The 20147-nt window shown below is 43.6% G+C and overlaps 1 protein-coding gene across 1 annotated transcript in view; it reads right to left on the reverse strand.

The window, feature by feature from the left end:
* Positions 1-7936: 7936 nt before the first annotated feature.
* Positions 7937-20147, reverse strand: part of LOC147458318 (uncharacterized) — a 28924-nt gene continuing 16713 nt past the window's right edge. Inside the window, exons 2-4 of the mRNA XM_086511808.1 lie at positions 8391-9361; positions 8196-8297; positions 7937-8095 (exon numbers count right to left, since the gene is read on the reverse strand). Coding sequence (XP_086367934.1) covers positions 8051-8095; positions 8196-8297; positions 8391-9359 — 1116 coding nt within the window. The 5' untranslated portion in view covers positions 9360-9361 and the 3' untranslated portion in view covers positions 7937-8050. The remainder of the gene's footprint in view (positions 8096-8195; positions 8298-8390; positions 9362-20147) is intronic.

Genomic DNA, 20147 nt, shown 5'->3' on the forward strand with positions numbered 1-20147 from the left:
TACAAAATCGGCCTCAAATGATGCCCATCCACCGCTCCCCAAGTGGTGCGAGCTCCCTGCCTCTACTCGCGCTCTGGCTGCATCCTTTTGTTGCTTCCACTTGTCGGGATTCTCGTGCGCTGCTTTCTTCGCATTCTTCCAATCTTCTTTGGCCAGCCAATCTGGCATGTTCCACCCATTCTTGATTGCTTTTTGCACTTCGGAACGCTTGTGTTTGCAGTATTCGCGCATTCGAATCTTCATCAGGTCTTCATTGAAGCGCTGATCCCGTGTTGGAACGGGAAACTCATCATGAAGTATGCTGATGACTCTGTTTTTTAAATCACTTGGTACTTCACTCCATTTGTTTAGTATGTAGTGTCTAAACAGCTGAGAGCAAAGACCACGCATGCGCGAGATCACCTTCTTGCCGTCATCATCCATGATGATGCCGCCGCTGAAGTCGATGGAGTAAGACAAGCCCTCTGGCCGGTGACGCGTGAACCTAGGTGTCCCGGCAGGGGTCTCTAGCGGCGTGTCGATGGGGGTACGGACGTCAGTGTCTCCACCGGCGTCTGGGCCCCGAAGCGAGGAGTGTCGAGTGGGGTGGCTCCTGGCGGAGTAGGTAGAGGTGTGTAGCTTCTAGGAACAGTCAGCCGTGCAAAACCTGGCGTAGATGGCGATGCTGTGGCTGGTGTGGGGGCGGGCAAAGAAGGGGAGGGTAAAGAGCCTCGTCGAACACGAGGCGGTGTGGAGGCATCGGTGGCGGAATCCCCACAACAACCGCCACCGCCACCACTAGAGCGCCGGTGTCTAGACGAGTGTGAAGCTGTCTCGTCGACGCCGAAGCTTCGGAGCGCGCCGAATGCTCCGAAAGAGAGGGAGATGCGGATGGAGTAGGAACGCGCGATGATGCGCCAGAGCGATGACGCTCCACGTACCACTGTCTCTGCTGCGGTGACAAAGAAGAAAGAAACTCCTCATCATCCATACCTGCATTAAACACACGAATATTTAAACTTAATATTGAATGAATAGAGTAGACAATGACGCAAAGACCATTAAATACAATGACGTAATGACGCATATAAATACAATGACGCAATGAATTGAGTGATAGAAGAGGCAAGTCGAAAACTCAGAATTTTCAATCAAAAGATGTGAGCGCGAGTAGAAAAGAGCGTTATACACCATGGAAGGTACTTAGAGAGCCAGAGCTTTTACAACACGGAGCAAAATTGTTCAAATACAATATTTGTGGCTTTAAGAGATCTCTCTCTCATCCTCGCATAACTCAGCATAACTTCCTATATCTATATAGAGCTCTCCGTTTAAACACATATCCTCTGTTTCATTTTGTAGCTCCTCTGCATGCACCCCATATAGAGTAGTAGCATCTTGATGCTCGTCTGGCACCACCGCAGCGGCTTCTGATTGAGCATCTTCTCTGATCTCCTCCATTGATGCCGTTGTGATTGGCACATGGTAGCCTTCATACGTCCTTGCACTACGAGGGGCTACCTCTATGACGTACCACCAGTTTGATGTAGACTTTGTAGGATGAAATATTACCTGCCAGAGCCACATAACTTACATGAGAGCTTTCAAGCACATAACTTGTAAAAGGGGGATGTTAACTATTTACATACTTACTTGTTCACAATGCTCGGGTAGTACGAAAGTGTCTCTTAGGTCAGTCCATTTCTTAGTAGAATCCACCTCAAGAAAACCAGACTCTCCTCTACGCACAGTAGCGTTGCGACCCTCCATGATTATCTTGAACCATTGCACGTCGAACAAGTCGACAAAAAATCCTCTGTAATCGATCCTCAAAATCTCTTGCAGCGTGCCGAAGTAAGTGAGTTCCGCCACCACAGGATCTGCATCAGAGGAACGTCGTCGACTAGACTGTTCAAATTTTGCCATGATTCCACAATCTTGAGTAAAACGCTTTTTGTCGATTCGTTCCACCCTAAAATGTCGACCTTTACACCATGCTGCTGTGTATGACTTATACTACAACGAACAAAGATTATGAGTGGCCGTTCAAACGTTTAGAAATAAAGTCACTAGCTAGTCGTACATTGCAAACTTACCTTGGTCGCGCAACCCCGAGGTACTCCCACTCTTCCTCAGTCACTTCGTCACCGCATTGTTGTGCGCTTTTCAATTGGTTGTGCAACCATCTTAAGCTCATGAAGGTTGGTAGGCTCTCCAAAACCGTTGGATAGTGCATCGGTGGTCGTCTTCCCCGTCTCCACTCGATTCGTGCCCTTTGTCGCTCTTGCTTTGCATCCTCATATTGTGAAATCCACTTTGGCATCACTGGATTGTGAAGCATGCAAAATTGGTTGATTTTAGCCTCTAGATCTTCCGTCATCTTCTTCTCAACACCGAGATTGCACATGACAATCCCAAATATGCGCTCATCATCTATGGTTCGCCATAGCGTGTCCCGGGCTTTATCAAATGCGTCTAGCCACTCTCCAATGTACACTAGGGACTCTGATACCAACCAACCTTCTGCCATGCTACCCTCCGGACGTGCCTTTTGACGCACATATCCCTTAAGCGTTTTCATGAAACGTTCTAAGAAGAACATCCATCTGGAATGAACTGTGCCAGCTATTTCCACCTCATCAACTATGTGAACAAGAAGATGCACCTGAATGGTTAGCATTGTAGTAGGAAAATGTTTCTCAAACATGCACACAAGCTCCGCAGCATTTAGTTTGGCGAATGGTATGGAGTCTACGTTGATCTCCTTTTGTGAGATCCATTGCACCAGCTTTGCAAGTTTGTAGATTGTGTTACGGATGTCGAGAGACAAACATCCCTCAATGGCAACCGGTAAAATAAACTGTAAAGTATGTGCAGCAATGATATTAAAGTCCACATTTTATGCAATGATATTAAAGTCCACTATGAACGTACCTGACACATTTTATGCCAATCGTGTGACTTCAAACCGGTAAGCTTTCCTTCTTTAGTAAAACACGTTCGGAGCGAGTGCATTACGCCAGTGGGGGTCCGCAAAGATCGAATGGTCTCTTTTACTTTGCGTTCTTGGGCTCCTGTGAAAATCCATGGTGCTTTAGGGAGTTTTATCGATCCATCAGACGCTGTTTGCGGCCAATATTGCTCCATACGATCCACATTTCTAAGGTCAACTCTGGCTCCCAAAGTATCTTTCTTGCCGGTCAAATGGTCCCATAGTAGATTACCCACATTCTTGAATATGTGCATTGGATCGAGCAAGTGATTGATCATGAGTCGGGGCCAGTATGGTAACTCGTACCATAGAGATAGTCTCTTCATCCCTGGAGGCAATCCGTCATCGCACATCTCCTTCTGCTCTAACCATGCTTGTGCAGACATCCTTGGTGGCTCTCTTCCCAAAAAGCCGTCGCGTAACACATGATTCTCTGGAAGATACGCTTGATGACCTTCGTAGATTTGCTTCTTCAGTGAGGGTGCCCTACGTGCATTCAGTCTAGGTCCACATGTGACACATGCTCTGTATCCGCTTGTTTGAAGCCCTGCATGTATACACATGATAATAGATCAACTATGGGAAAAAAACAAGATTTACAGTGTCTGAGTGAGGAGTGTCAATAGATCACCTGAGCATTCTGTTAGCCCGGGATAGTCATGCATGGTCCACATTAGAATGCCTCTGATCAAAGCATTCCGTCGTCCTGTGTGTCGGCTCATATCCACCACCTCTATGCCAATCCACAATTGTTGTAGCTCTTCCAATAGTGGACGAAGATACACATCCATATTCCCCACTTTATAACGCCCTGGCACAATCAAGCTTAGCCATAGGTTCCCCTTCTTCGTAGTCAACCACGGGGGAATGTTGTAGTTGACGATGACAACGGGCCATACACTGTAAGATGTTGATCTTTGACCAAATGGATTTACGCCATCCATAGCCAGGCCTAAGCGCAAATTTCGAGCTTCCCTGGCAAAATCCGACCATGTTCAATCTATATGTTTCCAGGCTACGCAATCTGCAGGAATTCGTAGCACACCATCCGAAGATTTATTCTCCTCATGCCATGATGCTAGGGCGGCCATGGACTTACATCCGAAGAAATGCTTGATGCGAGGAAGCAGAGGAAAATGTCGCAAAACCTTTTGTGGAATTTTTGTCTCGTGGAGATCTACTCGATATCTTTCGGAATCACATTTCGGACACTTCTCTATGTCTATGTATTCCCCTCTGAAAAGAATGCAGTCATTAGGACAAGCGTGGATAGAATTGTAATCCATCCCCAAGTTTCGCAAAATCTTTCTTGCTTCATCTCGAGAATCTGGCATCATATTGTCAGCTGGTAGTATGTGCTCTTTCAGCAATCTACACAACATAAAAATACGATACAGTCGTGTAAAAATCTATCAGATCATTATACATTTAGAGTTTTATTAAAGTAAACTAATTGTAATAGATCACCTGAAAAGCGTTGTGACGCTAGTGTCACTCCATCCAAACTTTGCCTGCATGTTGAGAAGAACCAGGAGTGCTTTCAATCTAGACATACGTGCTCCATTATACAATGGCGTATCGGCTTCACTTTTCATATCATCATAGATAAGCCTTTCTGAATCCATGATCGTCTCGATCATTTCATCAATCTCGGGCTCAAACATTGCCTCGTTGGAAATGTGCTCTACATGATCATCCCCCGAGCTGTCAGAGGCTACATCTTGTGGCCTCACATATGCTGCTTGACCAAAGCGCCTGCGAACACGTCTATTGGGTTGCAAGATTGCTGCTTGTTGGCCAGCATCAGAGTCCGACGAGTTATAATTGGCAACAACTCGATCTATAATAGATGGATCGAACTCGCCAAATTCGCGAACGTGCTGCAAAGAAACACGTCTTATCCGTCGCACAGCATGCTTGCATTGATTACAAGGACATAAGACCCTCGTTGAGAGATACGTGTTTCGGTTGGACGGTCCCACATCCTCGTCACTACTCACAATGAGGATAAAAAACTTATAACCTGGACAACAAATTTAATATTCTATTGGCATTCTTCGTCTTATCTCTCTCTCTCTCTCTCTCTCTCTCTCTCTCTCTCTCTCTCTCTCTTTATCTCACATTCTCTAGTCATGTCCAATCCCCGCACACCTCGGTCTAGAGGTGCACGGAGATCAGAACCACCGGGTTATAATCTCGTCTTTATTGGTCAATACCTATATTTGTGGGTACAAGAAATCTACACACCCACGTCTACATGATACCGCATGTAGTGGACAAAACCCCTTTGCCTCTTCTCTAGCAGTAGCACTTCACAGCATCTTAACATCTTTTTACAGTAGATCTTTTCACTGTTCGTCTAACTCTAAACCCTAAACCGTAAGTAATTCTTGCATGGACTCGATCTAATGTAAATAAGCGTAAATCTAAATAAACGTAAATCTAACTAAAAATAAACCTAAATCTAATTTAACGTAAGTCTACATCTAACCTAATCTTTAACGTCTTTTGGGATAGTTTCCTACGACGTTAAAACTCTCTTCTTCTTGTGTGTGTGTGTGTGTGTGTGTGTGTGTGTGTGGGTAAACCTAAATAAACCTAAGTCTAATCTAATATAACATAAATCTAAATCTAACGTAAATTATGTTATATTAAAAACAAAGAACTAAACTAACAGGGATTATAAGAACCTTAAAACTGATTTAACACATAATTTTTCCCTAAACTCGGCAAGAGTTGGCATTCTCATCACTAAAGATGTGAGAGTTAACTTCCGGCGGTGACGCTGCCTCATCTCCATCCACATCTGACGACAGCAATTGGCCCTTTAGACCGTTCTTGCTCTTGTTACTAACTTTGAAGTTGCTGTTGAATGACTAGAGGTTGTCTAGATGGTCATTGTGTCGGGGATGTAGTGACTCTTGCCGCCCTGAAGATCCACCTTCTTCCATATCTTCTGAAGACATTTCACCAGTACTTTTGGATCGACGGAGCCCACCATGAGTGAAGGCAGCAATACCCTATATTCCATTGAGGGCTTTCTTCACCCGCTTCATGCAGGCATCGCAGTCTATGGAGACCTAAATCTAATCTAATATAACGTAAATCTAAATCTAGCGTAAATAAACATAAATCTAGTTAAAAATAAACCTAAATCTAATTTAATGTAAGTCTACATATAACCTAATTTTTAACGTCTTTTAAGATAGTTTCCTACGACGTTATAACTCTCTTCTTCTTGTTTGTGTGCGCGTGTGTGGATGTGTGTGCCAATAAAAAGAGATAAATGGTATAACCTTTCTATCACCCATGCCAAGTATGATAGATTGATTATGCCATTTCCCTCTTGAATAATAGGTCTTGAGTTCAACTCCTCGTCGACTAGATCTTTAGGTCTTTTAATTTTAATTGGTTTCCTACGACGTTAAATTAGTTTCTCTCTCTTTCTGTCTCAATGTGTGTGCGTTTTTTTGGATCGTATGCATGTTTTCTCTCTCTTTTCCTCTCTCAATGTGTCCGTTTTTTGTTTATGCATGTTTTCTCTCTCTTTTCCTCTCTCAATGCGTGCGTTTTTTGTTTATGCATGCTCTCTCTCTCTTTTCCTCTCTCAATGTGTGTGTGCATTATTTGTTTATGTATGTGTGTGTGCGTTTTTGTTTTTGTTTGTACTCTCTCTCTCTCTCTCTCTCTCTCTCTCTCTCTCTCTCTCAAAAACACTATGTGTGTGTGTATGTGTGTGTGAGAGAGAGAGAGGGAGAGAGAAAGAGGGGAAGGGAACATGAGAATGAGGAGAGGGAAGGAGCATACCTGGCTCTCCTTCCTCTCCTCGTGTGTGTGTGTGTGTGTGTGTGTGGAGAAGAAAAAGAGAGAGAGAGAGAGAGAGAGAGAGAGAGAGAGAGAGAGAGAGAGGGAGAGCGTTACCTGCTCCTTGCTTGAGGGCGCCGAAAAACTTAGATCTGAGATCTGAGTTTTTGGGCGCGCTCGGTTATTTTTTTAGCCCAGCCGACGTCGCTTTGAGTGTCGCATATTTACAAAGAAAGTTGCGACGCTCATAGCGACGCCGGGAATTATTTTTTTTAGCGTCGCTGTGTGAACGTCGCTAATATGAATAGCCTCTTGTAGTGTTTAAATATTTTGAAGATAAAAAATTCTCTATCATATATTTAAATATTTTGAAAAAATATGTTTTTCATATATATATATATGTACTTTTAAAAAAAATATCTTTCATATGTTTAAATATTCGAAAAATATTCCATATATTTAAATATTTTGAAATAATAATATTTTGCCCGTCTCGGGATGATCCTAGTATTGGCTCCCTTACCCTATAATAGGAGGATTTTGTTATTATATGCATGTGGTGGTGATGTGTGTGAACACATTTAAGACTACCGGAGCATTTTTTTCCTCACTATGAGGTTTTTCCTCCGTGCATTGTATATACGCCCATCACTCTAGGGCTACACTACAAGAGGTTGTGTGCTCTTTGTGACGCTGTTAGCGACGGAAATACACTGGGTTTTTATAACCCCCGGCGTCGCTAAAACCGTCGCTACGAGCGTCGCTACGAGAGCGTCGCTATATACGTCGCTATATAGAGACGCACATAGCGACGCTCATAGCGACTGTTATAGCGACGTTTACACTGAAGACTATAGCGACGCTCATAGCGACGCTACAGAGCCATAAAAAGCGTTAGTTATAGCGACGCCCGAGAGAATTTTTTTTTGGTGGCAGGGCATTGAATGCCCTGCCACCCATCAACCATATTGTACTTGATTCACTTTTTAAAAAAAGTGCAAGGGTAGATAATAGACCCAAAATAGTCACCCACAAAACGCATTGTTTGCAAAATTGACAATTGTACACATCATAGGAAAAATGAATTGATTGGCAAATGTAATAATGACAATTGTACAATATCATAGGCATAAAGAATTGATTGGCAAAAGGAACTGCGGTGACAAATGTAATAATATACATGGTTCAAAAAGACGTATAAAATCCGTCTCATGATACATAAGCTATGAGAAACCCTAAACTAATGCTATCTAGCTACGGCTAAACTGACATCGTCTAGTCAGACGTCTCATCGCGTCCAAGCGGCGTATCTGTCGGATTCTGCAAAAAAGACAATAAGACAGCTTTCAGTAAGTATAAACATATAACGACATTTATAAAACAATACAAAAAATAAAAAACAGTAAACCCTAATACTAACCATGCCGCCGCGAGAACTGAGAATGTCCATCAGGGCGTTTAAGCCCTTCCTGCCTGCATACTCGCGCTCGTACGGTGTGGGATCACGTCCTGTTATCGACCACTGTCAAAACATACAAAGATTTCATTATGTTAGAATTAAAAAACTCATAAACCCTAAACTATCGAACATAAAGAGCAATGTGAAAACACTTACAAAATCGGCCTCAAATGATGCCCATCCACCGCTCCCCAAGTGGTGCGAGCTCCCTGCCTCTACTCGCGCTCTGGCTGCATCCTTTTGTTGCTTCCACTTGTCGGGATTCTCGCGCGCTGCTTTCTTCGCATTCTTCCAATCTTCTTTGGCGAGCGAATCTGGCCTGTTCCACCCATTCCTGATTGCTTTTTGCACTTCGGAACGCTTGTGTTTGCAGTATTCGCGCATTCGAATCTTCATCAGGTCTTCATTGAAGCGCTGATCCCGTGTTGGAACGGGAAACTCATCATGAAGTATGCTGATGACTCTGTTTTTTAAATCACTTGGTACTTCACTCCATTTGTTTAGTATGTAGTGTCTAAACAGCTGAGAGCAAAGACCACGCATGCGCGAGATCACCTTCTTGCCGTCATCATCCATGATGATGCCGCCGCTGAAGTCGATGGAGTAAGACAAGCCCTCTGGCCGGTGACGCGTGAACCTGGGTGTCCCGGCAGGGGTCTCTAGCGGCGTGTCCATGGGGGTACGGATGTTAAGTGTCTCCACCGGCATCTGGGCCCCGAAGCGAGGAGTGTCGAGTGGAGTGGCTCCTGGCGGAGTAGGTAGAGGTGTGTAGCTTCTAGGAACAGTCAGTCGTGCAAAACCTGGCGTAGATGGCGATGCTGTGGCTCGTGTGGGGGCGGGCAAAGAAGGGGAGGGTAAAGAGCCTCGTCGAACACGAGGCGGTGTGGAGGCATCGGTGGCGGAATCCCCACAACAACCGCCACCGCCACCACTAGAGCGCCGGTGTCTAGACGAGTGTGAAGCTCGTCTCGTCGAGGCCGAAGCTTCGGAGCGCGCCGAGTGCTCCGAAAGAGAGGGAGATGCGGATGGAGTAGGAACGCGCGATGATGCGCTAGAGCGATGACGCTCCACGTACCACTGTCTCTGCTGCGGTGACAAAGAAGAAAGAAACTCCTCATCATCCATACCTGCATTAAACACACGAATATTTAAACTTAATATTGAATGAATAGAGTAGACAATGACGCAAAGACCATTAAATACAATGACGTAATGACGCATATAAATACAATGACGCAATGAATTGAGTGATAGAAGAGGCAAGTCGAAAACTCAGAATTTTCAATCAAAAGATGTGAGCGCGAGTAGAAAAGAGCGTTATACACCATGGAAGGTACTTAGAGAGCCAGAGCTTTTACAACACGGAGCAAAATTGTTCAAATACAATATTTGTGGCTTTAAGAGATCTCTCTCTCATCCTCGCATAACTCAGCATAACTTCCTATATCCATATAGAGCTCTCCGTTTAAACACATATCCTCTGTTTCATTTTGTAGCTCCTCTGCATGCACCCCATATAGAGTAGTAGCATCTTGATGCTCGTCTGGCACCACCGCAGCGGCTTCTGATTGAGCATCTTCTCTGATCTCCTCCATTGATGCCGTTGTGATTGGCACATGGTAGCCTTCATACGTCCTTGCACTACGAGGGGCTACCTCTATGACGTACCACCAGTTTGATGTAGACTTTGTAGGATGAAATATTACCTGCCGGAGCCACATAACTTACATGAGAGCTTTCAAGCACATAACTTGTAAAAGGGGGATGTTAACTATTTACATACTTACTTGTTCACAATGCTCGGGTAGTACGAAAGTGTCTCTTAGGTCAGTCCATTTCTTAGTAGAATCCACCTCAAGAAAACCAGACTCTCCTCTACGCACAGTAGCGTTGCGACCCTCCATGATTATCTTGAACCATTGCACGTCGAACAAGTCGACAAAAAATCCTCTGTAATCGATCCTCAAAATCTCTTGCAGCGTGCCGAAGTAAGTGAGTTCCGCCACCACAGGATCTGCATCAGAGGAACGTCGTCGACTAGACTGTTCAAATTTTGCCATGATTCCACAATCTTGAGTAAAACGCTTTTTGTCGATTCGTTCCACCCTAAAATGTCGACCTTTACACCATGCTGCTGTGTATGACTTATACTACAACGAACAAAGATTATGAGTGGCCGTTCAAACGTTTATAAATAAAGTCACTTGCTAGTCGTACATTGCAAACTTACCTTGGTCGCGCAACCCCGAGAGTACTCCCACTCTTCCTCAGTCACTTCGTCACCGCATTGTTGTGCGCTTTTCAATTGGTTGTGCAACCATCTTAAGCTCATGAAGGTTGGTACGCTCTCCAAAACCGTTGGATAGTGCATCGGTGGTCATCTTCCCCGTCTCCACTCGATTCGTGCCCTTTGTCGCTCTTGCTTTGCATCCTCATATTGTGAAATCCACTTTTGCATCACTGGATTATGAAGCATGCAAAATCGGTTGATTTTAGCCTCTAGATCTTCCGTCATCTTCTTCTCAACACCGAGATTGCACATGACAATCCCAGATATGCGCTCATCATCTATGGTTCGCCATAGCGTGTCCCGGGCTTTATCAAATCCGTCTAGCCACTCTCCAATGTACACTAGGGACTCTTATACCAACTAACCTTCTGCCATGCTACCCTCCGGACGTGCCTTTTGACGCACATATCCCTTAAGCGTTTTCATGAAACGTTCTAAGAAGAACATCCATCTGGAATAAACTGTGCCAGCTATTACCATCTCATCAACTATGTGAACAAGAAGATGCACCTGAATGGTTAGCATTGTAGTAGGAAAATGTTTCTCAAACATGCACACAAGCTCCGCAGCATTTAGTTTGGCGAATGGTATGGAGTCTACGTTGATCTCCTTTTGTGAGAGCCATTGCACCAGCTTTGCAAGTTTGTAGATTGTGTTACGGATGTCGAGAGACAAACATCCCTCAATGGCAACCGGTAAAATAAACTGTAAAGTATGTGCAGCAATGATATTAAAGTCCACATTTTATGCAATGATATTAAAGTCCACTATGAACGTACCTGACACATTTTATGCCAATCGTGTGACTTCAAACCGGTAAGCTTTCCTTCTTTAGTAAAACACGTTCGGAGCGAGTGCATTACGCCAGTGGGGGTCCGCAAAGATCGAATGGTCTCTTTTACTTTGCGTTCTTGGGCTCCTGTGAAAATCCATGGTGCTTTAGGGAGTTTTATCGATCCATCAGACGCTGTTTGCGGCCAATATTGCTCCATACGATCCACATTTCTAAGGTCAACTCTGGCTCCCAAAGTATCTTTCTTGCCGGTCAGATGGTCCCATAGTAGATTACCCACATTCTTGAATATGTGCATTGGATCGAGCAAGTGATTGATCATGAGTCGGGGCCAGTATGGTAACTAGTACCATAGAGATAGTCTCTTCATCCCTGGAGGCAATCCGTCATCGCACATCTCCTTCTGCTCTAACCATGCTTGTGCAGACATCCTTGGTGGCTCTCTTCCCAAAAAGCCGTCGCGTAACACATGATTCTCTGGAAGATACGCTTGATGACCTTCGTAGATTTGCTTCTTCAGTGAGGGTGCCCTACTGCTTCATCTCGGGAATCTGGCATCACATTGTCAGCTGGTAGTATGTGCTCTTTCAGCAATCTACACAACATAAAAATACGATACAGTCGTGTAAAAATCTATCAGATCATTATACATTTATAGTTTTATTAAAGTAAACTAATTGTAATAGATCACCTGAAAAGCGCTATGACGCTAGTGTCACTCCATCCAAACTTTGCCTGCATGTTGAGAAGAACCAGGAGTGCTTTCAATCTAGACATACGTGCTCCATTATACAATGGCGTATCGGCTTCACTTTTCATATCATCATAGATAAGCCTTTCTGAATCCATGATCGTCTCGATCATTTCATCAATCTCGGGCTCAAACATTGCCTCGTTGGGAATGTGCTCTGCATGATCATCCCCCGAGCTGTCAGAGGCTACATCTTGTGGCCTCACATATGCTGCTTGACCAAAGCGCCTGCGAACACGTCTATTGGGTTGCAAGATTGCTGCTTGTTGGCCAACGTCAGAGTCCGACGAGTTATAATTGGCAACAACTCGATCTATAATAAATGGATCGAACTCGCCAAATTCGCGAACGTGCTGCAAAGAAACACGTCTTGTCCGTCGCACAGCATGCTTGCATTGATTACAAGGACATAAGACCCTCGTTGAGAGATAGGTGTTTCGGTTGGACGGTCCCACATCCTCGTCACTACTCATAATGAGGATAAAAATCTTATAACCTTGACAACAAATTTAATATTCTATTGGCATTCTTCGTCTTATCTCTCTCTCTCTCTCTCTCTCTCTCTCTCTCTCTCTCTCTCTCTCTTTCTCTCTCTCTCTCTCTCTACCTCACATTCTCTAGTCATGTCCAATCCCCGCACACCTCGGTCTAGAGGTGCACGGAGATCAGAAACACCGGGTTATAATCTCGTCTTTATTGGTCAATACCTTTATTTGTGGGTACAAGAAATCTACAGACCCACATCTACACGATACTGCATGTAGTGGACAAAACCCCTTTGCCTCTTCTCTAGCTGTAGCACTTCACAGCATCTTAACATCTTTTCACAGTAGATCTTTTCACTGTTTGTCTAACTCTAAACCCTAAACCGTCAGTAATTGTTGCGTGGACTCGATCTAACGTAAATAGGCGTAAATCTAAATAAACGTAAATCTAACTAAAAATAAACCTAAATCTAATTTAAGGTAAGTCTACATCTAACCTAATCTTTAACGTCTTTTGGGATAGTTTCCTACGACGTTAAAACTCTCTTCTTCTTGTGTGTGTGTGTGTGTGTGTGTGTGTGTGTGTGTGTGTGTGTAAACCTAAATAAACCTAAGTCTAATCTAATATAACATAAATCTAAATCTAACGTAAATTATGATATATTAAAAACAAAGAACTAAACTAACAGGGATTATAAGAACCTTAAAACTGATTTAACACATAATTTTTCCCTAAACTCGGCAAGAGTTGGCATTCTCATCACTAAAGATGTGAGAGTTAACTTCCGGCGGTGACGCTGCCTCATCTCCATCCACATCTGACGACAGCAATTGGCCCTTTAGACCGTTCTTGCTCTTGTTACTAACTTTGAAGTTGCTGTTGAATGGCTAGAGGTTGTCTAGATGGTCATTGTGTCGGGGATGTATTGACTCTTGCCGCCCTGAAGATCCACCTTCTTCCCTATCTTCTAAAGACATTTCACCAGTACTTTTGGATCGACGGAGCCCACCATGAGTGAAGGCAGCAATATCCTATATTCCATTGAGGGCTTTCTTCACCCGCTTCATGCAGGCATCGCAGTCTATGGAGACCTAAATCTAATCTAATATAACGTAAATCTAAATCTAGCGTAAATAAACGTAAATCTAATTAAAAATAAACATAAATCTAATCTAATTTAACTTAAATAAACTTAAATCTAATTTAACGTAAGTCTACATCTAACCTAATCTTTAACGCCTTTTAGGATAGTTTCCTACGACGTTATAACTCTCTTCTTCTTGTGCGTGTGCGCGTGTGTGGATGTGTGTGCCAATAAAAAGAGATAAATGGTATTACCTTTCTATCACCCATGCCAAGTATGATAGATTGGTTATGCCATTTCCCTCTTGAATAATAGGTCTTGAGTTCAACTCCTCGTCGGCTAGATCTTTAGGTCTTTTAATTTTAATTAGTTTCCTACGACGTTAAATTAGTTTCTCTCTCTTTCTCTCTCAATGTGTGTGTGTTTTTTTGGATCGTATGCATGTTTTCTCTCTCTCTTTTCCTCTCTCAATGTGTGCGTTTTTTGTTTATGCATGTTCTTTTTGGACATTGAGCTGTGCATTTTATGGAGCATGGACACACCCAATCCAAAGGTTGTAGATTTGAACATGGGAAGATTTGGAGACTTTCATCAAGAACTGGTATTTGCATTGTTCCCACAGCGTGCTACAAATGTTGCAAAATTGGCGCACTATGCTTGCAAGTGCATGATGGCTGGGATATCATTGATCAATAAGCCAGTGGTGAAAACTATGTGGAGGCACACTAACAAAGATCTCAAGTAGCCCCTGTGGATGAATGCCCAGGCATGCCTATAGAGCTAGCAAGCGACATGAATGTGGCTGAGGTTGTAACCAATGAGGATACCTGCTCGCTTTTCTTGGAAAATTTGGAGGAGAAGAACAATGTTTGCATCAAGCCTACAGTACAGTCAGACTTGTCGGATAACAAATCCCAAGAGCTAATGGTTGAATGTCCAAGCATGCCTATAGAGCTAGCAAGCGACATGTATGTGGCTAAGGTTGTAACCAATGAGGATACATGCCCGCTTTTCTTGGAAAATCACCATGAGAAGAACAATTTTTTAAGCCTGCACATCTAGACTTGTCAGACAACAAATCCCAAGCATGTCTACAGAGTTAGCAAGCAACATGAATGTGGCTGAGGCTGTAACCAATGAGGATACCTGTGCACTTTTCTTGGAAAATCAAGATAAGAAGAACAATGTTTGTGAACCTGCACATCAACACTTGTCGAACATCAAATCCCAAGAGCTAATGGATGCACGGGTGGATCCACCTGAGCAACAGATTGTCCTCCTTTGCCCCCCCCCACCCCCCAAACCAAGAGGAGCAATATAAGCTTAAGGAGTCCTCACATGAGGATCATTTGAGTGATGAGAATCAGATGCACAAAGTCATCGCTAAAACCATGGAAAATGTTTTTGCATGGGCTTACTTGCACTTTCTTGTTTTCCTTAATACAAACATCCCGCATAATGTGGGAATTGCTTTTAAAAAAAACTGAGTTAAAAAATGAGTAGCCACATAATATATTCATCAATATTGAAATTCCTCCAATTACAATAGCTGGATACTCTCTCTTTTAAGTGCTAGAAGACATATATTACGGGCAAATTTGGTCTGTATATTATGCAAAAGGTTCTCTAGATATTTGATCATGTAATCTTTGATAGGTTAAAACATACCTTGGAGGAGAAGGAAGAAAGACGTGTAGAAGTATGCAGAACAGTGGCTTATTGATTGCAATGAAATTTTTTGACATAATGAAATTTGATTTACTATATTTGATTGCAATGAAATTTTTTGACATAATGAACAAGCCTATAGACAAAAAATCGATCGGTAGAATACTTTTAATTGGCTATATTTGCAGAATCTCGGCTAGATTCTTTACTTGTCTAATGGCTTTAGACGTATCTCGTATATTTCCAATTGGCTATATTTGCAAAATCTCGGGTAGATTCTTTACTTGTCTAATGGCTTTAGACGTATCTTCTAAGTATCTCCTAATGGCTTTACTAAAACAAACTCATTTGTGGAAGAGATACTTATAGATAGATAGATAGATAGAGAGAGAGAGAGAGAGAGAGGATTTTAACGTCGTAGGAAACTATCCCAAGAGACCTCAAAGATCTATTCGACGTGAGTTGAACTCTCTCTCTCTCTCTCTCTCTCTCTCTCTCTCTCTCTCTCTCTGTGTGCACGTGTTATCCGCCTGTGTCACCTGCTTGCAGGGGAACACGAGTGATCAAGCTGCTTGTGACACCCCTTCTCCATGCCATGTTTTCGTTCAAAATGCAAGCGAATGTGATTGCATGTGGAGAGACACCCTCACTTCATATCTGTCAAAAATAGCACAAAGCTTCTTGGCCCTGTCCAGTTGGCATAGGCGTAGTGTACGCTTAGAGAGCGCAAGCACAGGTATAGGTAGCACCTCAACAGCGTGACATAGAGAACATCTGCAGAGACACACCCACCTTTAATGTGTGCTACCAGGAGCACCTACAACTCCCTCTTAGCCATGGTAGCCTCATCGGGTTCTTCACTGCCCGGCATCCATGCAACAGGACCACCTCCATGGGATCTGAGAACTTTGGAAGGCGTTTATAACCTACACGATCGTGCATGCACATCTTGTGATTCCCATCTACACACACGCGCGCTTGCGTGCCCTTCCTCCCTTTATAGTGTTCGGGAAAAATCATTTTTCCAAACATACTAAATTCCTTTCCTTGAATTTGCCAACACGAAATTTTAGAAAATTAGGTTTAATTTGCGGGGTTTTACACTATGTTTCTCTATTTTGGCGCAAAATTTCTTCTTTTTCTCTTGACCTCAACCGAAAATTTTGAAATTGAAAACTGCACGATATTAAGCTGAGACACATTTTTCCCGAACAATATCCCTCTAGCTGTTGCTTCAGGCAAGTGAACCCTAAGTAGATATTGAATCCAAGCTCACGTCCTTGATCACCCGGTATGGTTGTGAAAGTGAGTGGGAAATCGAGGCACCCTGGCTCCAAATATCAACTTATCACAATGGCCGTCCACACCACAGCCATGCTAGTCGTCCTTAGCGAAAGCTCTTTGATTAATCGTTGTTCAATAGCATTGCTTCCATAACCATTTTCCCTCTTATTGTGGGTGTATTTCTTTCTCTCTTGTTGTTGCTGTTGTGAAGTAAATGCTCAAGCAGTTCTTGTGATCACCCTCACAAAAGCAAATCAATTGTGATGCAACACGTGCGAGAAAAGAGGGTAAGAAAATCATCCAACGAGCTCAAAAATGTGGCAAGTGGAAACTCAAAAAGAGCTTCCAGGACCTCGAGTCCTCGACGCCCATATCCAGCCATAGCTGCCTCTACTTCAATACTCGGAACTCGGCCCGTTTGTGAGTTTGGATGAGTAAAATGTCCTTCGTGTTGAGGGGATGCAGGATATGAACGGCGTATTAGTCAGACCCATGTGACCATGCCTTTCCTTGGACTCCAGCTTTGTGATCACGCGAAGCAAGCAACACTCAGGCATCTCCTTCAGTTTCATCTTGGCCATGCCGGCCAACTCCTCTAGTTCCTGGCAATGGTCAGGCATCTCCCTTGATTTCATGTCCACCTGCCACTACGTGTCGCCCTTGTGTTTCTTCTCATCTTAATGTTTTATCTTCTAGTACGGTCGGCAACCGGAGGCTGCCTCTCTCTCTCTCTCTCTCTCTCTCTCTCTCTCTCTCTCTCTCTCTCTCTCTCTCTCTCTCTCTCTCTCTCTCTCTCTCTCTCTCTCTGTGCAATTCCATATCCATCTACTTCAGTCTTGAAGGATCAACCATCAAATTTACCTTTTGAGTCTGTTTGACAGTCGTCGATGATCACCTCAATGCAGGAGGCAGTGCTGGTTGTCCAATGTTTAGCATTGCTAAAAGACCTCTCTCCCTCTCTCTATAGATATATCTCTCTCTAGCATGAGAGATAAAAGGTGACTCTCTCTCTCTCTCTCTCTCTCTCTCTCTCTCTCTCTCTCTCTCTCTCTCTCTCTCTCTCTCTCTCCAGTTGGAACTTGGAGGATTTTGAGACTGAGCTCGCCGCTGAGGCTACGCTCCCAATAGGCTAAACTAATGCAGAGACCGTAATCTATCTATCTCTCTCATGAATGCCATATACGGAGACTGATGCGATGGTCCAAGGACGCAGGCACACTTGCATGGAACCAAGCCAGCTTCGGGGCTCCTTGTCAGGATCACGGTTCACTAGTTTGAACTTTGTTTTTAGTGAGTTCTTATTAGGTTTTAACAAAAGAATATGTGTACATACCTGGCGGCCCGCCCACTTACCTGGGCGACGACATTGAGCTTTATACCCCAACACAGACAGCCTCTCTTTCTCTCTCTCTCTCTCTCTGTCTCGCTATCCATTTGCGCCACCGCCGGCCTTTAGGGAACACTGCGAGAACTGAGGTGCTTCCGCCACATGTAGGGGGGGGGGGGGGGGGGGGGGGGATCCCTCGAATTTGGATCTACCTTAAATGTAATTTTGTATGTTTGTGAAATTGATTTTTCTCATCCAGTCTGCTCCTCGTTGGTAGTACTCTCTCTCTCTCTCTCTCTCTCTCTCTCTCTCTCTCTCTCTCTCTCTCTCTCTCTCTCTCTCTCTCTCTCTCTCTCTCTCTCTCTCTGTGTGTGTGTGTGTGTGTGTGTGTGTGTGTGTCACACTCGCTGCCATCTCCGTCACACACACACCATTTCTGCCTGGACAGTTGTCGGTGGCGTTCAGGAAAAATCAGTTTTCCAAACATACAAAATTCCTTTCCTTGAATTTGCCAAGAGGAAATTTTAGAAAATTTTGCATTATTTAGGAGCGGAATTTCTCCTTTTCTCCTTGCTCTCAAATGACATTTCTGATATTGAAAAGGACACTACTCGCTGCGCTTTCAATAAGTAGAATCTACGTAGATTCTTTCCTCACTTTTCACAAGAGGAGTGAAAAGGAGATGACATCCCATCGTGGGCTGTACGCTCATGTGCGGTGATGTGGGATGTACACTCCTGTGCGGTGATGCCCATCCCTTCTTGCTCTATCAGGCCCTGCGATCCTGTGCCCTGCAAGTTTGCGACAAGCCCCTGTCTTCGTGCATTGCTATTGCCTGCAAAGCTTGCCTCTCCATGCACCGCATTCCTACCCTCTGCTTGTTCTTCTGCTTCGCACTTCCTAAGCTCTCCGATAGAGAGATTGCAGCCTGCTCGCCCTTGTTGATGCACTCCAAGCCTTGAGCACCTTGCAGGCTCCTCCGAACCCTCTAGCCCCTGGGTTTGTCCATCGAGATTGCCTGCGCAGCTTCCCTTCAATGCAACGCATTCCTATCCTCTTGCACACGAGCCCTTCCCCCTTAATGATGGACTCGTTGTTGAGCACACGCAGACACACGTCATCAACACAAACTCAACAGACATATTTTTTTCCAAACAAAACGGCCACTTGTCGGCACTTGGGGGCAATTGGGACCCATTTTTCACTGCTCAACATGTAATTTGTCACAAATCACCTCGCAAAAAAAGTCTAGTTTTAGCTTCATATAGGGAAAATTACCAAAATACCCCTCTAACTTGTGGAAATTCCCAATATACCCCTCAAATTTCAAAAATTCCCAAAATACCCTTGTATCTATTTTCGTTGGATCTTCACGATTTTCTAATCTTTATTCTAGTTTGACAATTGAGATCAGTTTTTGAGTGCTTAGCGTGTAATTTTTTGCAAATTACCTCCTGAAAAAAAAAGGCAATTATGTCTAAAAATAATGAAGGGATTCATCTCCAAAGCCTTCATAACCAACTCAAATTTCAGTTTTAGCATCCTATGGTAGACAATCACTCTTCTTATGAAAAGCTACAAATTTTTTTGTTTTTGGAGAAATTTACTCTCACAACCAGGGGTATTTTGGGAATTTTGAAAATTTTGAAGGGCATTTTGGGAATTTATGACAAATTATGGGAGTACTTGGGAATTTTTAAATTTTGAGGGGTATTTTGGTAATTTTCCCCTTCTTATATTGATAGACAATCACAAAACCTACAGTTTTTTTTTAATCTTTGGAGAATTTTAATCTCACGACCTCAAGTATTTTGGAAATTTATGACAAAAGATTGGGGATTTGAGGGGTGTTTTGGGAATTTCCACAAATTAGAGGGGTATTTTGGTAATTTTCCCTTAAAATAAACACCATTCTAGTAAGAGAATGGCCAATCTAAAGTGCGAAAGAGAAGCTTTTAACGAATCTAGAGAGAGAGAGAGAGAGGGGGGGGGGGGGGGGGGGGGGGGGGGGAGAGGGAAGGAGAAGCAACCCTTTTTGCAGTCTTGCATCTCCATACCCGCCCTTCTCCGTGCCTTTACTTGAAGCGGGCTCGTGCGATAGCAGACAAGTCTATGTCTCTGCTGCACCATACTTCCACGATTGCTTCGATGAGGCCTGAGCCACCTCTACAATATAAAAAAAGGCATGTCATGCTCTTCGCCCTGATGCATGGCTCAATACCGTCCCTCC

This window comes from Adiantum capillus-veneris, chromosome 5, assembly GCF_014529385.1.
Source record: "Adiantum capillus-veneris isolate H3 chromosome 5, ASM1452938v2, whole genome shotgun sequence".
NCBI classification, from domain to species: domain Eukaryota; kingdom Viridiplantae; phylum Streptophyta; class Polypodiopsida; order Polypodiales; family Pteridaceae; genus Adiantum; species Adiantum capillus-veneris.